Source organism: Aptenodytes forsteri, unplaced genomic scaffold (assembly GCF_000699145.1).
Source record: "Aptenodytes forsteri isolate BGI_AS27 unplaced genomic scaffold, ASM69914v1 Scaffold216, whole genome shotgun sequence".
Classification (NCBI taxonomy): domain Eukaryota; kingdom Metazoa; phylum Chordata; class Aves; order Sphenisciformes; family Spheniscidae; genus Aptenodytes; species Aptenodytes forsteri.
In genome coordinates, this window is record NW_008796114.1 from 1,573,987 (window position 1) to 1,592,110 (window position 18,124).

At 40.4% G+C, this 18,124-nt stretch overlaps 1 protein-coding gene across 1 annotated transcript in view; it reads right to left on the reverse strand.

The window, feature by feature from the left end:
• MAN1A2 (mannosidase alpha class 1A member 2) overlaps positions 1–18,047 on the reverse strand; it is a 162,649-nt gene extending 144,602 nt beyond the window's left edge. The window contains exon 1 of the mRNA XM_009287096.2: positions 17,738–18,047. Coding sequence (XP_009285371.1) covers positions 17,738–18,045 — 308 coding nt within the window. The 5' untranslated portion in view covers positions 18,046–18,047. The remainder of the gene's footprint in view (positions 1–17,737) is intronic.
• Between the last annotated feature and the right edge of the window lie 77 nt (positions 18,048–18,124).

The following is an 18,124-nucleotide window of genomic DNA, read 5'->3' on the forward strand; positions in this document are numbered from 1 at the left end:
CAATCGTCCTTCTACGGATGAGTCCACACAGCCTTCCCTTAACAGAGCCTGCCAGAGACAAATGTGTAAATTGTAGCTTTAAGGTGACTGGTATAACAAGAAATGAAACTAACTGTAGAGCTCGGAAGTAAACAGTCAAAGCCAACAGTAATAAGGCAAGGATCTGCTGGAAAATGAGGACTGTTGGATAAAATCGTGGTGAGGTAAGTGAATGACTGGACAACCCACACAACACCTAGAGCAGAGATCACCAGTGCAAGCACAAGCTGTGGCAGGTTAAGCTTTGGGAAGTTCTTCTGCCAAACTCAGAGGGGACCCATCTGCAGACCCAACTTCCATTCGGGGCAGAAATGACACTGCCTTCACTGTATGCGCAGGGTAGAGAAGTCCACCTGTGTGGACTGGTAAGAGAATATCCCTGGATGGGTAAGAGTTGCCCAGCATCAACATGGGTCCCCTCTCCTGATCACCAGCCAGACAGTGCACAGGAACACAGCTTTCCTGGTGTTGCTGCAGTGAGTAACTGATGGCTAGAAAATTAGTGGTTCTGTAGAAACAAGTCAACTAGCACGTGCATGCTGCTGATTTATTAGGTTAAAGGTTGGTTGTGTATGACTGCAGCATTAACAACATGATCAACAATAATAGTTGGAATATTGGTTTATGTAATAAAGGATATTTTAACTCTATATTCCTTGTGTTGGTCACCATCTTTGTGCAAATCATTCTTTACATTTCAGGGCTTTAGTTGCCCTACAAAAACAAGCTCCCTTACTCCTCATGCTGGTACTCAGCAGACCAGGCAGCAAGCCAGTCAGCCAGTGGTGAGCTGAGCCAGCTGAAAAAAAATCACTGATCATTTCAGGCCAAATCAGGTCTCTTAACTGGCTGACTGTCCAAACACTGCTGTTGCGGCAAGGATATATGCAAGATTAAATGGCTGGGGATACAGCAGAACAGGACACGAGCTTCAAGTGTTATAGACCTGCATGTTCAGGGACCTCAGATTAGAGCCCAAGCTATAAAGATCATGTTTTCTGCACACGCACTCACATGGCCATCAACCCCAGTCATTCCCTTCCCCACCATCACCTCTATCCCCTCACTCAGCCGTATGGTTTCCTCTCCTCTAGTTTATCCCAGTGATATTGCTTCCTCCATCAGATAAGAAACACTCCCTACCATCCTAAATTTTATTTATGCCTTAATGAGCACCAACTTGCTTCAAATGTCTCCTCTCCCCAAGCCCACTCTGATTAGTCTTTGATATCTCACTCAGCCAATGCCCAACTCTTCTTACGCCTCAGACAGCGTTGATCTTTTTCTACTTAGGGAAAAAGGGGAGGAAAGCAAAAGGCACTATTTCACAGTCATCCCACCTCCTTTTATTTTGCTCCGTGTGCAGTTCCCATCTCCAGCTTCCAAAGAAAGAAATTAATTGCTGCTCCTCACCACCACCAAGGCCCTCTGCTAGCCCTAGCTCAATTTCCCCCTCCAGGTTCCTGTTCCTAATCAGGTACTTCTTTCCCTTTTCCCACCCCCTGTACTGGAAAAATGAGAATTATATTAACTGAAGCAATGCCTTCTGCCTGATGTCTGTGTTCAAACGGGGTACCACAAGTAAGTATGGTAGCTCCCTCCTTTTACACCATGAGTCTTTTCGGCAGCCTGATCTCCAGCAGTAAACCCCAAAACTCTCACCAACTGAAGAAAAACAGCTGGAGAAAGTTAGCTATTTAAAGCAATAGCCATGATACTAGTATGGTCTTAGTCTAAAAATTCTCAATTGTTGACATTTATAGACATAATAAATTAAGTTGACAGCAAAAATACACATAAAGAGAGAAAGGCTATTGCAAAGTGAAAGCATCAACTAGCATATAATGTAGACTCAGAGATGGCACACTTTCAGGTAAGCAGATGGTACTAGACTTCTCTGCATGGGAAACCCTCTGGCAGGTCCTACAGAGCTCTAAGGAAGAGACTACCCTCACACAGATGTTCTGTCAACGCAAGCTACCACATTTCCATAATGCTATTTAACTCACCCAGCCAGAGTTGCTTTGCTCATCCCAGAAGCAACAGTGCTTTAAATACCCTATTGGAAGTTCACACGTACTGCTCAAATTTATCTTCCTCCTCCACCTATAACTGTTACCATACAGCTATATGGTAAATTGATACCTGTGTATCAATGCATTTAAAATAAGAATAGTAGTCAACGTGCATGGCGCTGTAAGTCATGCACTAACATGTTGTATGGCAGAGAGCTTGAAGAGGAAGCGGAAAACCCTGGGATCTACCATATGAGACCGATACGAGCTCTTCATTACAGGGGTACAGTAGGTACACCTACTACTAGGGGTGTGCAGCTTAGTCCAAACACAGGTCTACAGCAATCTCTCTTGACTTGCTCCTCTCACCACCAAGAAACAGTTATGCACAACCCTCCTGGCTAACACAGTGTCAGTGCTAGTCAATTAGCCTTGCTGTGGCACAGGAGTAGCATTTGATTTGTCTGAAACACAGATCAGCTCCTTGCACCACAGGATTGGCAGGATCACACTAGTCACCAGCACTCCCCTCCCTCTATGTGGCAGCAGTTTAAAATGTAGTACTGCTTCACAGAAACTGGAAGAATTATGGGGCAATAAAAGAAAAAAAAATAATTTGAACTCAGGCTCAGAATATCAATAACTTTCAGAAGGTATTTCGTGACATGTCGTGAGAAAAACCCAGACAGGAGCTGCAGGCAGTGTTCTGTTGTTAAACACAGTCCTTCCTTATTTCAGGGGAAAAAAAACAAATATATATAGCACTTATACTGTGATTCAAAAGGATTTCATATAAAAGGACACAGACTGCAGTGTGGATATACTTTTAACAGTAATATTGGATTAATTAAAATAGAAATACTCTACAAAAGTTCTTCCCCCATACAGCACCAGTGGGACTGGTTAGAAGGAAAGAACAGCAAAGCTTTATACCTCTCTACTTGGCAAATCAGCCAAAATAGTAACTAAAGATAGAGCAACAAAGAGCTGGAAATCATGACGTACCGTCTAAGCTGCACTGTTCCACAGAGCAAAACTGTATCTCATTACTCCCAAAGTTCTTTAATCTCGTCAATAAAGCAGAGGATGAAAGACAACTGTGTGACAAATTATTTAGCCTTCCAGGTGCTTTTAATAAAAGTTTCCACATTAAAATAATCCACCCTGCTAATAAACTACACAATTTTGATTCAAGGGACAGATAATTGGGTTTTGGGGGGGTTTTTTACCTTTAAAAAAAGCCAGAAAAGCAACACTGGATCAGTAACTCCCCACCCCAAGAAAAAACCTAACAATGCAAGGCTCACACTACTCAGTACATTTATGAATACGGAAAGCAGGTTTTTGCACATCAGAAGAGAATACAGTCCCCATCACAGAAAGGTTGAGGTCAGAAGGGACCTCTGGAGGTCATCTGGTCCAACCCCCCCTGCTCAAGCAGGGCCACCTAGAGCCGGTTGCCCAGGACCACATCCAGACAGCTTCTGAATATCTTCAAGGATGTAGATATCATTACCACAAATTATGCAGTGGAGTTTCCTCATATACAAGCAAACTGCAGAGAATATGAGCAATAAGCTTCGCTCTGAAAAAGACACCTTTCCAATTGCAATGTCTTCCCAACCAAGTAAACAATATTGTTGACAGCCAACTAGGCTAGTAAAATCCAGCACATAGTCTAAGGAATGACTGACCCATAAACAAGGTAAGGATGTTAGCATCATGATGGTAAACACAACAGAATGCAAAAAAAGTATAAAAGAGGAAATTGTAATGATTAAACTACTCTTACACATTACAATTAAGTCAGCTAAAGATGACTTGGCATTCTTCGGGAACTGCTAAGCAGATCTTTGTTCATATACATCTGCAATAAAAATATTGTCAGGATACAAGAAGTGAAACAAAATACAGCAAAGGAGCAATATTTCAGTAGTATATACATCTAGAACTCTAGTATAGTAGTACATCTGGTATATACATCTAGAACTATCATGGATGTTTTTCATAAACCTATGATAAAATTAACAGATTAAACTAAAGCAATGAAACGTTGATTAACAGCTATCAGTGCTATTTCCAGTATCAGTGAAATACTTAAATATTAAAGTGTTTTACAGACTACATATACAGGCTTTAGATATATGCAACAGATGAGTTGGACACAAACTACTCTTGACATGACTAGGACAGAAAATACACAGAAGTACTGTAGCCCAGAACATGAATCTGAAATAATGGAAGAGCTGGGGATATAAAGTGTCTCAGCAATTTGATCTTTGAATTGTCTTCATCAATAGAATCTCAGATTTTTCAGATATCTTTATAAACAGTACATAGTACACAGTGTTATCTTCCTCTGTTAATTTGCTTAATACAATCACATATACATCCGGCATGTAAAGTCAAATTTCTTCTTTCTCCACCACTACTGCAGTCAACTCCGTAAATTCCCAGCAACAAAATGCAGCTCATGGACAGTTGTAGTCATATGTTTGATCCCTCTAAGATTAAAATCCGTTTCATTAGTTCAAATGATTATTGCAAATTCCTTGCCTCTTTCATGAAAAAGAGGTCATATCCCTAACAAATATTTTATCCATAATATAACAGTACATAATTAAGAAAGAGATGACTCAAACAGGACAACATTGTTGATTTGACTAATGAAAACTCTGGAACTACAAAACAACCCACGACTCTCTCCTTCACCAGCTGTAGGCAACAAAATCCCATTTATTTTGAGAAGTTCAGACCCAACAGTTTCAAACATACTGATCCAGAGTAAACAAGCATGCAGTCCCAAGATCATCAAACCAAGAGATTCAACTCTTTACAACCCGAAGTCCAGTGTGAGCTTGGGCTCAGCTCCACCAAAAACAGTTACTTTATGAGAAGATACTCTCATGGCTGTAAGCCACAAAAGGTAAGAAAAAGAGTGAAATTGCTGAGACACTAACTTAATTCAAGAGAAAAGTGTTTACTCAAGGCGGCATAAAATCTGAGAAAAAAGTGGAGTTGGAATATGTTGACCCAGCAAGACCAAGAATCAACACACTCCAAGAATCAAAGGAGGTTGATATTTTCCTACCTTACACCTTCCAGGCCAGCAGGGACTCACTGAGCTGGTAAGCACATCAATACTCAGTAAATAGCCTAACGGGCTAGGCTCCCTGCATGAGCCAGCAAATAATCGCTGTGTATTTCCTGCTTGAGGAACCTCTGTGTATGCTAGAAGATGTCAAACACATCCACATGTTGGAAATTTTAGAGAGAGACTCTATTTCTGAAGATTAATGCTGTGGCAAAAACCCATGGAAATTTTAGAGAGAGACTATTTCTGAAGATTAATGCTGTGGCAAAAGGTCATATCCTTGCAGCCACTGTCATGCGTGGAAGTTAATATTAGTTGAAAGTTCGTTCCAACCCTAAAGTAGAGATGCTGCAAAATCAAGCACTCGGACTAGGAAATGGAAGCTTAATTCCCTCTCCTATAAACATTATGTCACCTTCAGTCATCATTTTGGATTCCAGAAAGAAGGGATGGGAGAAAAAATAAAGAACACAAAACACGGTATTTAAGATGGCTGTCAAAGCCTCATGTAGCTTCCCTTCTTGAGGATTTCTGAATGTTTATGGAGGCTTTTATTTCCTCTTGCTTCTCAGAGGTTAAAGTTCACTCATTCTTAATAGGTTAAAAGAAGATGAGGCAGTGTTAGCCACCTGTCACCACAACATGTTTCGGGACCACACCTAGCCTTTGTGGGAGAAAGGGTGGGGCAAAGGCTATCTGTGATCTGAAAAACAGCATGGCATAAAGGAACATAAGAAAAACTTCGGCGTTACATTTCCATCCAACTCCTTCTATCCTTCCCTCCCCTCCCGGCTTTCCCATCTCCACATAGCAGAGAAGATGGTGATGCTTTTTTAGATGTCTCGGACTACACAACCATTGGATGGCACTTGCCACCTCCACAGCCCTGTTTTATTTCAACTGCTGAGCATTGAACTGAAAACAGCAGGGTCAAATTGCTAAAAATAAGTGACCAATCATATAAAAAGAAGAGGTAGAGCAGAAACTGAAAATAAAATATAAAACAAAAAACCGTCTGCCACAAATGTTTTTGAACAGTTTGATGTAAATATAAGGCTTTCTAAATCTCAAAAGGCATTCTATTTTAAGCATTATTGAACCCACCTGAAAGCAAGGTTATGGCTGATGCAGTTTAAGGCAATTTTTCAAGGCAGCTTGGAAGAACTCTACTTAGTCTGCACAGGTTCCAGAATTTTCTTATTAACAGAAGTCAGACAGAAAAATGAATTTGTTAAGTATCAAATTTAAGGAATATTTTAATTTTTTTATGCTTCCACATATTTTCTAGTTACTAGAACACTAGACAATATTACATAGTCTGCTTTTTTGCTAAAAATTCCATACTATGAACCCATGACAGTTCAAAACAAACTTGCTAGCGAACCAAAGAACAGCAAGTAATTACGACTTACTCAAAAATTACACACACCACTTTGGAGTTCGGGCTAGTTGTTGGTTTATTTACTTGTTACTGTAGGAAAGGAAACTCCATAGATATTTACTTGGGGTTTTTTCCTTTTAAACTCAAAAGGCACTTTAAATTTTCCCAGGATCACCACCAGCAAATTCTAGAGTATGAAAAATTTTGAAGAAAATTAAATACCTTAATGGACTAAATCACAATCTTGTGCTGGGGATTGATCAGGTGACTCGTGTCAGTATCTGAACCTCCCAGACCAAGTAAAGGTGGTATTTTCTTTGCAGTGCCTTAAGTTTCTCTTGCAATTGTTCCTGCAGGTTACATTACCACTTGAAACGTCACATATTTCATTGAGCATAATGATTCAGGCATCTTGCCAAATTGACACAAATATGTCAAGCCTCATTTTTCTTTGTAATAGCAGTAGACTGGATGATCTAGTCCCACAGTAGTGTGATGGCCAGATGCTATTCTGAGAAAATTACGTCTAAAGAGGGGAGAGAGGGTGTCAAGCAAATGACTATGCATAACTGCAATAGCATATCCATCTGAATAAAATTAGTGCTCAAGCAATTTATAGAAACCCAAATAAACATATTAAAAGACTACAGATGTATAAAAACCAGAGCAAACCAAAGACCTGGGGTTCACATGTAGTAGTTAGTAACACAATCTCAAAAATTCTGTTGTTTCACAAACACACACAAGAACGAAAGTCACCATTAGGCATTTGACTTTGAGTCAATAAACTGTTCCCATCGCCTACTCTGGCCAGCAAGCACCTATCAAATGCTGCAATGCCAACACAGGACTGGGTAAAAGCCAGCCAGAAAGATTCCAGGTTCTCTTCTATCACTGTTTTTTTGTTGCTGTTTTTCATATCAACTAATATCAGGAATGATGGGGTGATGGGGTTTTTTGGTGGGTTTGGTGGTGTTTTTATAAAAGAGCTTCCTTTGGTTACCAATACAACTTTGAATGATTCTCAATTGTTCTGTTCACCAATATCACTACAAGAAAAAGCTGAACCAAGTTCATAACAGAAGTTAATTTATAAAAATTTCCAGTAGAATATGTCACCTCATTAAACATTGGTTTTAAAGTTTCACATGCAAGTATTGAAATGACAGTAGTGACAACTGATTATCCACTTCACTGAGCAGTTTATAGATATCACGTATACAGATACCTATGGAAGGATACCACGGTATCAGTCCCTCAATATAAGAAAGTTCCCATCAGTCCCTCAATATGAGAAAGTTCCCAGACATGATAAAATGAAAAAAAAAAGTTCTCAGTTATCAGGGTGACAGTTATTGCAGTGCAGTTAAGTTCCCTTCCATCACTGGGATGTGAATTAGTAATTCATTTCACAGAAACAGGCATAAACATTCACACTCTATGAACTTTTCACTGCACTGATCTGGACCAACTTAACAAGTATAACAGTTAATAGATCCAACTTGACTGTTTTTAAGTACCTAAATCAGTATTTTTAACAGTTCAGAGTAACAACCAGTTAAAATAATGTGCACGATATAGTGATAAAACTGAAGTTAAAAATTTAATTCTTAGCACTATTTCTCATTTGTTTTGGTTTTTGCTATTTACTGGAAAATGGCTGTTTCACAGACCCATTAATATTTTAATTGTCGTGGATTCCAGTGTCTCTAGAAGGTGGAATTATTCACAAAAGTAGAAATTTGAATTCCTTGAATACCCTTTATAAGTGCATGATATAGTGATAAAACTGAAGTTAAAAATTTAATTCTTAGCACTATTTCTCATTTGTTTTGGTTTTTGCTATTTACTGGAAAATGGCTGTTTCACAGACCCATTAATATTTTAATTGTCGTGGATTCCAGTGTCTCTAGAAGGTGGAATTATTCACAAAAGTAGAAATTTGAATTCCTTGAATACCCTTTATAACACCAGAACTCCATGATGCAGAAGAGTCCACTTACCCTCTGCGGTATTTTCTTCTCCAGAACACTGTGCATTGCAATTCAGAATTCAATACATGCGTTGCTTAATAATTTGGAGAACACTTTCCACTCAAATAGAAGCCAACGACAGCAGAACAGATGCCTTTAGGAAACTAAGGATGTGTGATTATAGCACTGGGAAAACAGATACATGCTTGCATCATCTGCAATTATTAAGCTTAGAATTAAACAGTCTTCAATGTTTCCAAGATAAACCTGATTAACAAGAGATTTAAAAGGTCACTAGAAACATGGTTCTTACTCAAACTAGTCCCACTATCATTTTTTCAGGATTGAATTTTCTCTTTCTTTGTGGAAAAAAAAAAAGCAGGGGCAGGGGGAGGGGAGAATATTGTATCTTATCCAGGAAAATAACTCCTCTCTTCTCTAAGCAGCATCCTTCCCACCACTTTTGCCATCTCAAACAAGCCCAGAGAGTGGATGTTTGAAAAAACACACACCAAGTGGGTGTTTTTTCAAGTTTTGTTTTCAAAGCATAGAGCAAAATTTATTTCATAAAAATAATGAAAACAAGCAGGAAGTTTGCAGTCTAGAAAGTCAGCTCTGGATTATGATTTTTTACATATACAGGATGCAAGTATTCTGGAGCAAAAGCAGATCCCCTAACTTGCATAGGGAAAATAGTAAATAGCACTCAAAATGCAATACATTTGTAAAGATAGCAACATATCCAGAAAAGTCTGCTGAGGAAACAGCACATGCTGTAAACTATTCTTACTAGCCAACAAACCTAAACCACGAGTACAACCCAGTGTATTCAGCACAAGTTTACTTATCTGGCAGGATATTCAGAGCAAGAACATGGCAGATGTGATCTTCCCCTTCCCACTGAAGGATTTAAGGGATATACGCGGCTCCCACAGATGAGATGTTTTTCTCACCCTTTATGAGCACATTCAGTTTGATCCAATAAAAAAGTAAAACAGATTAGTTTGATTTACCACTGACAGTCACCTGCTCATAAGCGGCCTGACTGTACACTTCAGCAGTTAAAACATGTCAGCGGGTCCCTGAGAAAAATGGTAACAAATTACTGAGAGGGAGAAACTACTTATGCAGCTTGCCTATGCAAACTTCAAATGTCTTGCTGACCTACAGTGCTAAACCTCAGCTGAGATGAATGTCATCTTGCAGAAGTCTTCCAAGTTGCTACCAGCACACACTAAATATGAACATGACATTTCTGCATGCTGGTGTTAATAGACACAAAATAATCTCATTTAAGAGCTCTTAAATCTTTATACAACAAGAAAATACTTTCATCATATGCACTCCCTTAAAGCTGTAATTTTGCTCATGCCATACTGATCAGATTACATAATATTAAACCAAATGAAAACCTCAAACTTGCTCTCTCAAATAGAATCATAGAAAATAGCTACCTGTCCATTGTAAGCCTCAATGGCAGCACTACGGCAAGGAGTTGGGGAAGCATTTACAAAAATCCTCTGGGGGTTTAAGAGGTGACTAACAAGTAAGAAAGCACATAAAACATTAATGAAACTCATGCTGAATACCATATGCAAAGTAATCCAGTTCATGGGTTTGCATCGTAAGAATATTTACAAAAATGAAGGCAGCAAGACAGAATCATAAATATGATTCAACATTTGGGCAAATAAATCCTGTAAGGAGCAGAACTAACGTAGCCCCATATTTCAGACATCAATCACCTTTAGCTTTCTGTCCCAATGTTTCCTACCACCTCGGTAACGCACCCCATTGCTATTGGCATCCCATAAAACCCAGCTCTTTCCTGCCACAGCGTTAATTTCCAGCCACCCTTCTCCAGCGACCAGTGAAGAACAGAGGACACGTGCTGTGGCTGGTTCTGAGTTTCACTTGTGCAGATTGACCAGCAGCAGACCAAGTATCACAAATGACTCTTGGGCTCATAGCTGTGATTCGTCCTTCAGCACTGTCCCTAATTAAGGTCTTTCTCTTTCACCCAGTGCTGAGACATGCACAAGATACAGAAACGTTACTTATTTTGACAGGTCACCCTTTGCTGCTGATAGATGTTACAGGGGAGAAAGAGGGAATAGAGAACAGAACAGGGTCAGCGAGCGCTACAGGTGAACATATGGCACAGCCACATAAACTTTGTTTGCTTAGGAGGCAAGGCTAAAGATACCTTTAAAAAGCAGTCTCTAGCTTAGAAAAGAAGGTTAATAAATAACCTATAACATATCTTCTCATTCTTTATTTTTTTTTAAATTTTAGAAACACCAGCGTATCTGGTTGGGTACTCAAAAAAGAATGGAAGTTACCAGGAAAAATTATCTCCCTTATTTTTCGAGATCTTCAAATACTAAATAATACAAGTTCTTTATTTGAGTGAATGAACGAAGCTACGTAATTTGCTCTGTGCAGGACACTAGATCAGACAACAACATAAAGACAAAAGGAATCAAAAGCCTACAAGTTTTATGAGCAAACATATATTACAAGAACTCAGCAGTTCTCAAAGCTTTTCCCAATATTTCCCCCCCATGAATAAGTGTATTCACCCTCAATACAATAAAGTAAAACCTGTTTGTCGAATTTGAAGACAAATATCAAAAGTCGTATTGATCAAATAAGAGGTAAATAACTACATTTAAACGCAGGTACTTTGGAAAAGTTACAATCATACAGGACATTTAGAGCCCTCAGACTTTTTATTTCAAGGTTTGGGGCAGCAGGGGAAAGGTACTTATTTTTCCCCTTTCTTGGCCTTACTACCTTGTTGGGTTGTTGAACACTCCTCTCCCCACAAACAGTTAACTTGCAACAGAACTCTGAATTTTAGTAATAAAGTGAGAATCTAGTTACTGAATTAAGACAGATGATAGCACTCACTTGAGCCTGCAACTGGAAATGAAGGGAAAAGAACAAATCCCACAAGCTATAGCCAAATACATGTCCTCAAGTTCCCGCTTTGTTAGCCTCAATAACTACTGTGGGAAACAGCTGCCTACCCATCAGACCAGACTCTTCTCAACACTGAGCGCTGCAATAGTGGAAGTGCGGGTGGTGGAATAAAAGTACTGACCATGTTTTGGACTTTATGGGCTTCTTAGGGAAGGACATAAGAAGAGAAGAAAGGCGTTACAGAAGTTTTCCTCTTTGCCCACATTCAGTCTCAGTTCAACTGTTATGAAAACCTGTACACATACAACACATGATGTCACCAAACTTGTAACTAGTTTTACATACATTTGTTGTAAGGAAGCAAAACCCCGTAACTCAGAACTAGCTGAGCAGGATCAAGATGTTTGTATTTACTATAGGAAATTGAGAGGATCAGAAGATGGGAGATCTCTTATAGTGCAATGTGCCCACAACTAGCCATGCTGCTTACTATTGCCTACACTGCTACCATCATCAAGCAACCCACATTTATGCTAAAGTTCTTTTGAGATTTTAATCTACAAAACTCAAAATGAACCAAAGTGCTACTGCCTCCCACCCACCAGCTGGCCTAAATCCAGCCAGCAGTCTTTCTGCAGTTTTCCCACGCCTGATTGTTTTCCAGCATGTAGACAAAGTGTAGATCATGCAGAAAACCAATAAGTTAAAACTTTTTTTTTTAACTGGAAAGGATAAGAACTGGAGAAGACCAGCTCTCGACTCCTCTCTTTCATAATACAGGAAATACTTTGACAAACTGGAGTACAGCAAGATAACTTGAAGAAAGCAGCACTCTACACACGATGTAGGCTGTTCAGCAGATGGGGGGGAGGAGGGAGGACATCTAGACAGATGGTCTAGAATTTGCATTTCGTAATTCGAAGATGAAAGCATTTCTCAGCCTACAACATAATGTACTAATTTCAGCAGAACCTTAGAAATAATACAAGCAGGTTCAGGAGAAATTCAAATTGAGTTTAAGGGTATAATGTGGGGACTCCAGAGGAAAGTAAGGGAAATCAAATTTCTATAAATCTCCAAGTATCAACACTATTTCCTCAAGCCTCTTCTCAAAACGGAGTCCAGAATAGAGAATGACATGTGGCTACTAAAAACCCCAACTGAGGAAGTCTCCAGACAAAGATGGGCAGTGCTCTTGCAATAGCTTCAACAGTTGAAGACTGACACCAGACAGTTACAACTTCTTTGCCCTATACATACGAGATGTTTCTGAGCCCTGACTTGGAATGCACTACTTCTGCCCTCTTCAGCTCCATAGGTGTCACCATGAGGACCTGCATCTCCTGCATGTTGCACCCTAAAAACCCCTTGCTTCTAGATCAAGCACCTCAGCTGAAACTCAGAGTCCACATTCCACAGAGACTGTGGAGTCTGCTCTGAAGACAGGCTCAATTTCATGCAGCGAAAAATTGGACAGAGTAGGAGCTGGGGCCCAGGCACTACAGTGGGTCCTGATTTTTCAGGGGAAAAAACAGGTTCTCTGAACCACAATAGCAAACACTCTTAATTGCACTAATGAGCTGTGCCTCAAGTGAAGGTGAGGAAGGAAGAGCAAAGAGTTTTATGCACTTTTATACTTGATGGCATGGCAGAGGATGACAGAAGACACTGATCCCACTGAGTAATAGAGATTAAATTATCTCCTCTGCCCACTTCTACTACAGCTAATTAAGTCATATAGACCAGAGAAGATAAAGGTATTCAAAAGAAGCATATTAAGCCTTTCATGTTTCTTAAAAAAAAAAAAGCAGGATTTAAAAGAAGAAATTAAGAGTGAAAGCTCTTCAGAATCATTTTTGTTACTTTCACCTCCTAAGAGTAGAGACAGCAGCTGCTACTGCCGCAGAGACAACCATATATTAAGCATCAGAAGAAAGAGCACTTTTAGACTATTGCCATCAGCTGCTGACCCACAACTGGTCATATCAGACTGCTGAGCTTGTATCTTTGCATAACACAGAAGTCAATATTCCTTAGCTTCACAGAAACAAAGTCAAAGGCACAATTTACACTGATTATACCTACTTACACACAGAGGCCAAGGCAGCTGAGGTGGTCAGTTGTATTAGCAGCACCTGCTATCAATCTGATGACATGAGGGTTGTTTGTGGGTATTTTTAGCACAGGAGGAATTATGACTTGAAGTAATACACAGGAATTTAGCAGCTGAAGATGCAGCTCTGCAAATTCTGAAGAACTGAATTGTTGGCACAACAGTAGTCCAACTGCTGTTACAAAGTGGCTTTACAGCTTTGAGCTCATAAAATTACATTATTCCTTGCCTCTAAGATTAATGTACTTTTACCACAGAAATGATCTTAACTTTTGTCAAGTAATATAAAGAGCAGCTGCTTGACACACCATTAAAGAAACAAGTCTGCTCAATTTCCATATTACAGATAATCTTATTTTTAAAAAATCTGATAAATCAAGGAGATTACAGGGCATCTGCATTCTCACTCATTTACATTAGATGCCAAGAAACCATAAGAATGCTTTGCTTTGGTTCCAAAGCTATCTTTCAGACTTGGTACCGAAGAATAAAATACCTGAGATAGCTGGAAAGTAACTGGGTAGTGAGAAACACCTGAAGTGTTTTCGTGTGGCAGGGGAGATGCAGAAGTTTGGGAGAAGTGACAGTTATCTAAAACTGTGTAACAAATTTTAAGTGACACACAAGTTTGTTTGGCAAGATGTGTCTTCAAAACTGTGCTGCTCTCGTTCCAGAATCTCTGCAATACCCTGTTTGAAACAGAGAGAAATTAATCTTTGGGAAGTGAAATTGATTTTTAAAAAGCATGTGTATGCACATATCTTCACAAGTCCTGGACTAGCCTTTTCCACTCTCCCTCCTCCCAGAGGCAAAATTTTGTGGTACACCTTTCCAACATTACTAACCCATTCCCCATGCATTATCCTGCAAGTGCACATGAAGAGCTTACCCATGAAATGAACAGCTAAAAAATGAGTATTAACTTGCACTACAGCCCATCCATTTCCCAAAATATAAATTGCAGTTTTATTCCAGATTTTAACCATCTTCTTACAAGAAAGTTGTTTTTCTTTGGATGATAGGCAAGGACACTGTAAATCTTGAACAGGCTACCAGGAAGGGAGTTTTCCCCCCGGCTTTTTCTGTCTGGAAGGGGAGAAGGGAAGAAGGACAGGAGCGGTAAAAAAGAAAAAAACGGGTTAATGGAAGATGTAAAGTGAATGTTGCCAAGGGGTAACCACTGTAACAATAATAAAAACACTCAAGAATGTCAAGGGGGCTCAGGGGAAGAGGTGGGAAAGCAATATGAGGAATACAGAGAAGGTCCAGTGAGAACCATTGTTTGTACACCCAACACTAAAGCATGGCTGCGTGACAACCCTCTACCTACGTCACTGCTATATTTGCTAGAAGACAGACATATGAAAATCCTCCAATAGCCTACAAAGCTCAAAATTTAAGGGGTAGGGAAAAATGAGCATTAAAATATTATAGCCTATATACCAAGGGAGCAGCATAACCATGATACGTAGTTTTTACTGTTTGATAGAGGTCAATACCAGCATTCACAGAAGAAACCCTTTCGTTTAGTCACTAAATCAACACACCTGTCATTTCATGATCAGGGGTATACTTCATATGAATGACCTGTCATCTGATTTCTTCTGAAGTCCCACAATTCTTGGAAAGACAGCTTGTCAATCCATCATCACACTTCACACATTAGACCGCCTCCTCCCTTGTATTACCAGTAGGTTATTTTCTCTTGATCTTTTGCACCATAACTCCTCAGTGCCATCCAAAAAACATCACCTATAGAGTAGCTGATGCTTGACTTTGCTCCTTGATAGTAAGCTGAACAAAGTTTTTCATCCCAAACTGACATAACAAGTAATCTAGAATTCACTACTGAAGACCCTTTACTTTCTCAAAACGCCATCTATCAATGTTCCTGCAATCCAGAAGCAGGAACCCAGCACTGAAAATAGCAGTTCCTTTCTGTCCTACATCACCTACAGAGTAGCTGACGCTTGACTTTGCTCCTTGATAGTAAGCTGAACAAAGTTTTTCATCCCAAACTGACATAACAAGTAATCTAGAATTCACTACTGAAGACCCTTTACTTTCTCAAAACGCCATCTATCAATGTTCCTGCAATCCAGAAGCAGGAACCCAGCACTGAAAATAGCAGTTCCTTTCTGTCCTTTCCTTTATGGAAAACAGTCACCACATCAGCACCCGGCTAGCAAATAGCCTGTTGATAAGACTATGTGGTAATAAGCCAAAAAAGTCGCTCCAGAAGTAAAGCACATAACCTTGCTTCACAATGCATACTGTGGCATTCACACAAGTGTCTTACAAGCAGGTTAAGCAGGCAGGCTTTTTTAGTAGTTAAGACACACTTGGAGCAATCCAATGGCTTGCAGGGCTAAAACAACAGGAATAATATCTATTCTTGCTCAATTAACTGATGACAGGATAACCACTTCTTTTAAAGAACAGATCCCAAACAAGCAAAATGCATTTAGCTCCAACAGTTACAAGTTACTGCTTATCTACACATGACAGACAAAGTAGCATGCACTTCATACCATTACTAAAGCTGTAGCCTCAGTAATTAAAGAGGAAACATGAAAAGGACCCACATAAGTAGGTTAATCAAGAGCATCACTCCAGAACTATCAGTCTCAACAAACTCCTTTTTCTACAGCCCATCTACTGGGCAACACAAGGTATAACAGTCACAGCTGGAGTTTTGAAAATTTCTGCTGAACGCCTCTCTTTGTTTCATCTGTCTTCTATTTCAGAACCTGATTTTGACTGCATGTACCAGAGTGACTGTGAAAGCTAAGAAATAAGATCACACAAAAAAGACAGTGAAAGATGAGAACTTCAAAGGCATATTAGGGAGTGTCCAAACCTATGTTTTGTGCAACATTTACATTTAACCGTGCCAGCAATTAACATCATAGACAAAAGAAGTCCTTGTTAAATATTAAGCATCCATGCCCTTTCAGTTAGGGAGAAAGAGCTGATGATAAGTGCCCCAAGACATTCAACAGCAAAGATGCCTTAAGGAAAAATACCACGGTATTCAGGTAGTCTTTATAACTCAGAACAGATGAATTAAAAGAGGCAACTATACCCTCTCCTTTTAATCTAGCACAAATAATCTTTAAATAATTCTTATATCATGTCAATAGGATATATTTTAAACTGTTCTCAAGGAACAGTATCAGCATAAGTAACCTTTCTTTAAATTTCACTGTATTACTAATTCGAGTATTGAAGAACGTATATTTTACCACCCGTCATCATCACATTTTACCCATCTTTGACAGTGAAAAGAGATCAGTCAGCTTCACTATGATCCAGGCACTAGGGCAGGATTTAAGCAATTAGTGTATGTTAGAAGTAAATACACTGTGAAACCCTCATTTAAGTTTTTTGAATCTCAGTTTTGAAGGCTTAAGTTCACATGACCCAGTCTTGAACATTTAGAGGCTTGCACCACACAAAGCTTTAGGTGGCTCCAGAAAGCGATCAACAGCATGACGTTTACCCTTATTACTCTTAACTACTATTTTATCTGCAATGTCTTTACACTGGCAACCACAATTAAGGAAACTTAGCCACCGGCATCTCCAATTGTCTGGAATAACATTATAACAAACGATTTTAAGGGCCAGAAGAGGCAATTATGCCACCTACACTAGTTCTGTGTCCTGCACATCGTAGGCTGACAGCCTCTGCGTCACAGCACGAAGTCTTCATCAGATCAAAGTTCTTGCTACACTATTCAGCAACAAGCAGCTGTTTTGAGTAAGCACATAAAAGCTATAGAAAAGACGCAGCAGTTTTTCAGTCACTTATACTGTCTCCACAAGTGCCGTAACTTAATGCCCTTTTTTCCACGACTGACCCAGGGAATTAGCTAGGGCGAGAAAAATACATCAGTCACTGGAGGAGAGCTCATATTTACCCTCCCGGCCCTCGCTAGCCAGAAAGCTAAATTCACGATGGAAAAGAAAACACGGAGCCACAGCTACATATGGCAGCTGGAGGACGCAAGGCTAGCGCCCAGAAGTTGGTACGCGTTGGGAAGACGTGAGGATGTCGGAGAGAGGAGCGACAGCAGTACGGGAAGGACCTACTTCCACGGACCTCCCTCCCTTCCACCCGGTCCTGCTCCCACGGGGACCCGGCTCGCCGCCACAGCGGCAGCGCCGCTCCCTCACCGGCGAGGAAGGCACCTACCTGTGCCGGTGCTCGTCGTGCCCTTGCCCGTGGATGAGGAAGCCGCCGAGGTTCTTGCCCCCTTTGCTGGTGTCCACGTGAGGAATGAGCACATCCTCCAAGCCCAGGTCAAAGCGCTTGTGCTTCGAGGAGTCGGGGAGGAAGAAGAACGCCCCGAAGCACAGGGTGATGAAGGCACTAAGAATAAGGAGCAGGATAAATTTTTCGGAGAGTCTCAAGGTAGCCCTGTGGTGCGGGAAGGCGGAGGCGCCCAGGTTCAGGGGGGGCAGCCTCCGCCCGGAGAGCGGCAGCAGGGCGGGAGTGGTCATCCTTCCGCTAGCGACCACCCCGCGGGGCACGGATCATCCCCTCAGCCCCTGCGGAGGGCGGCCCTGGCGGCGCGGGCCC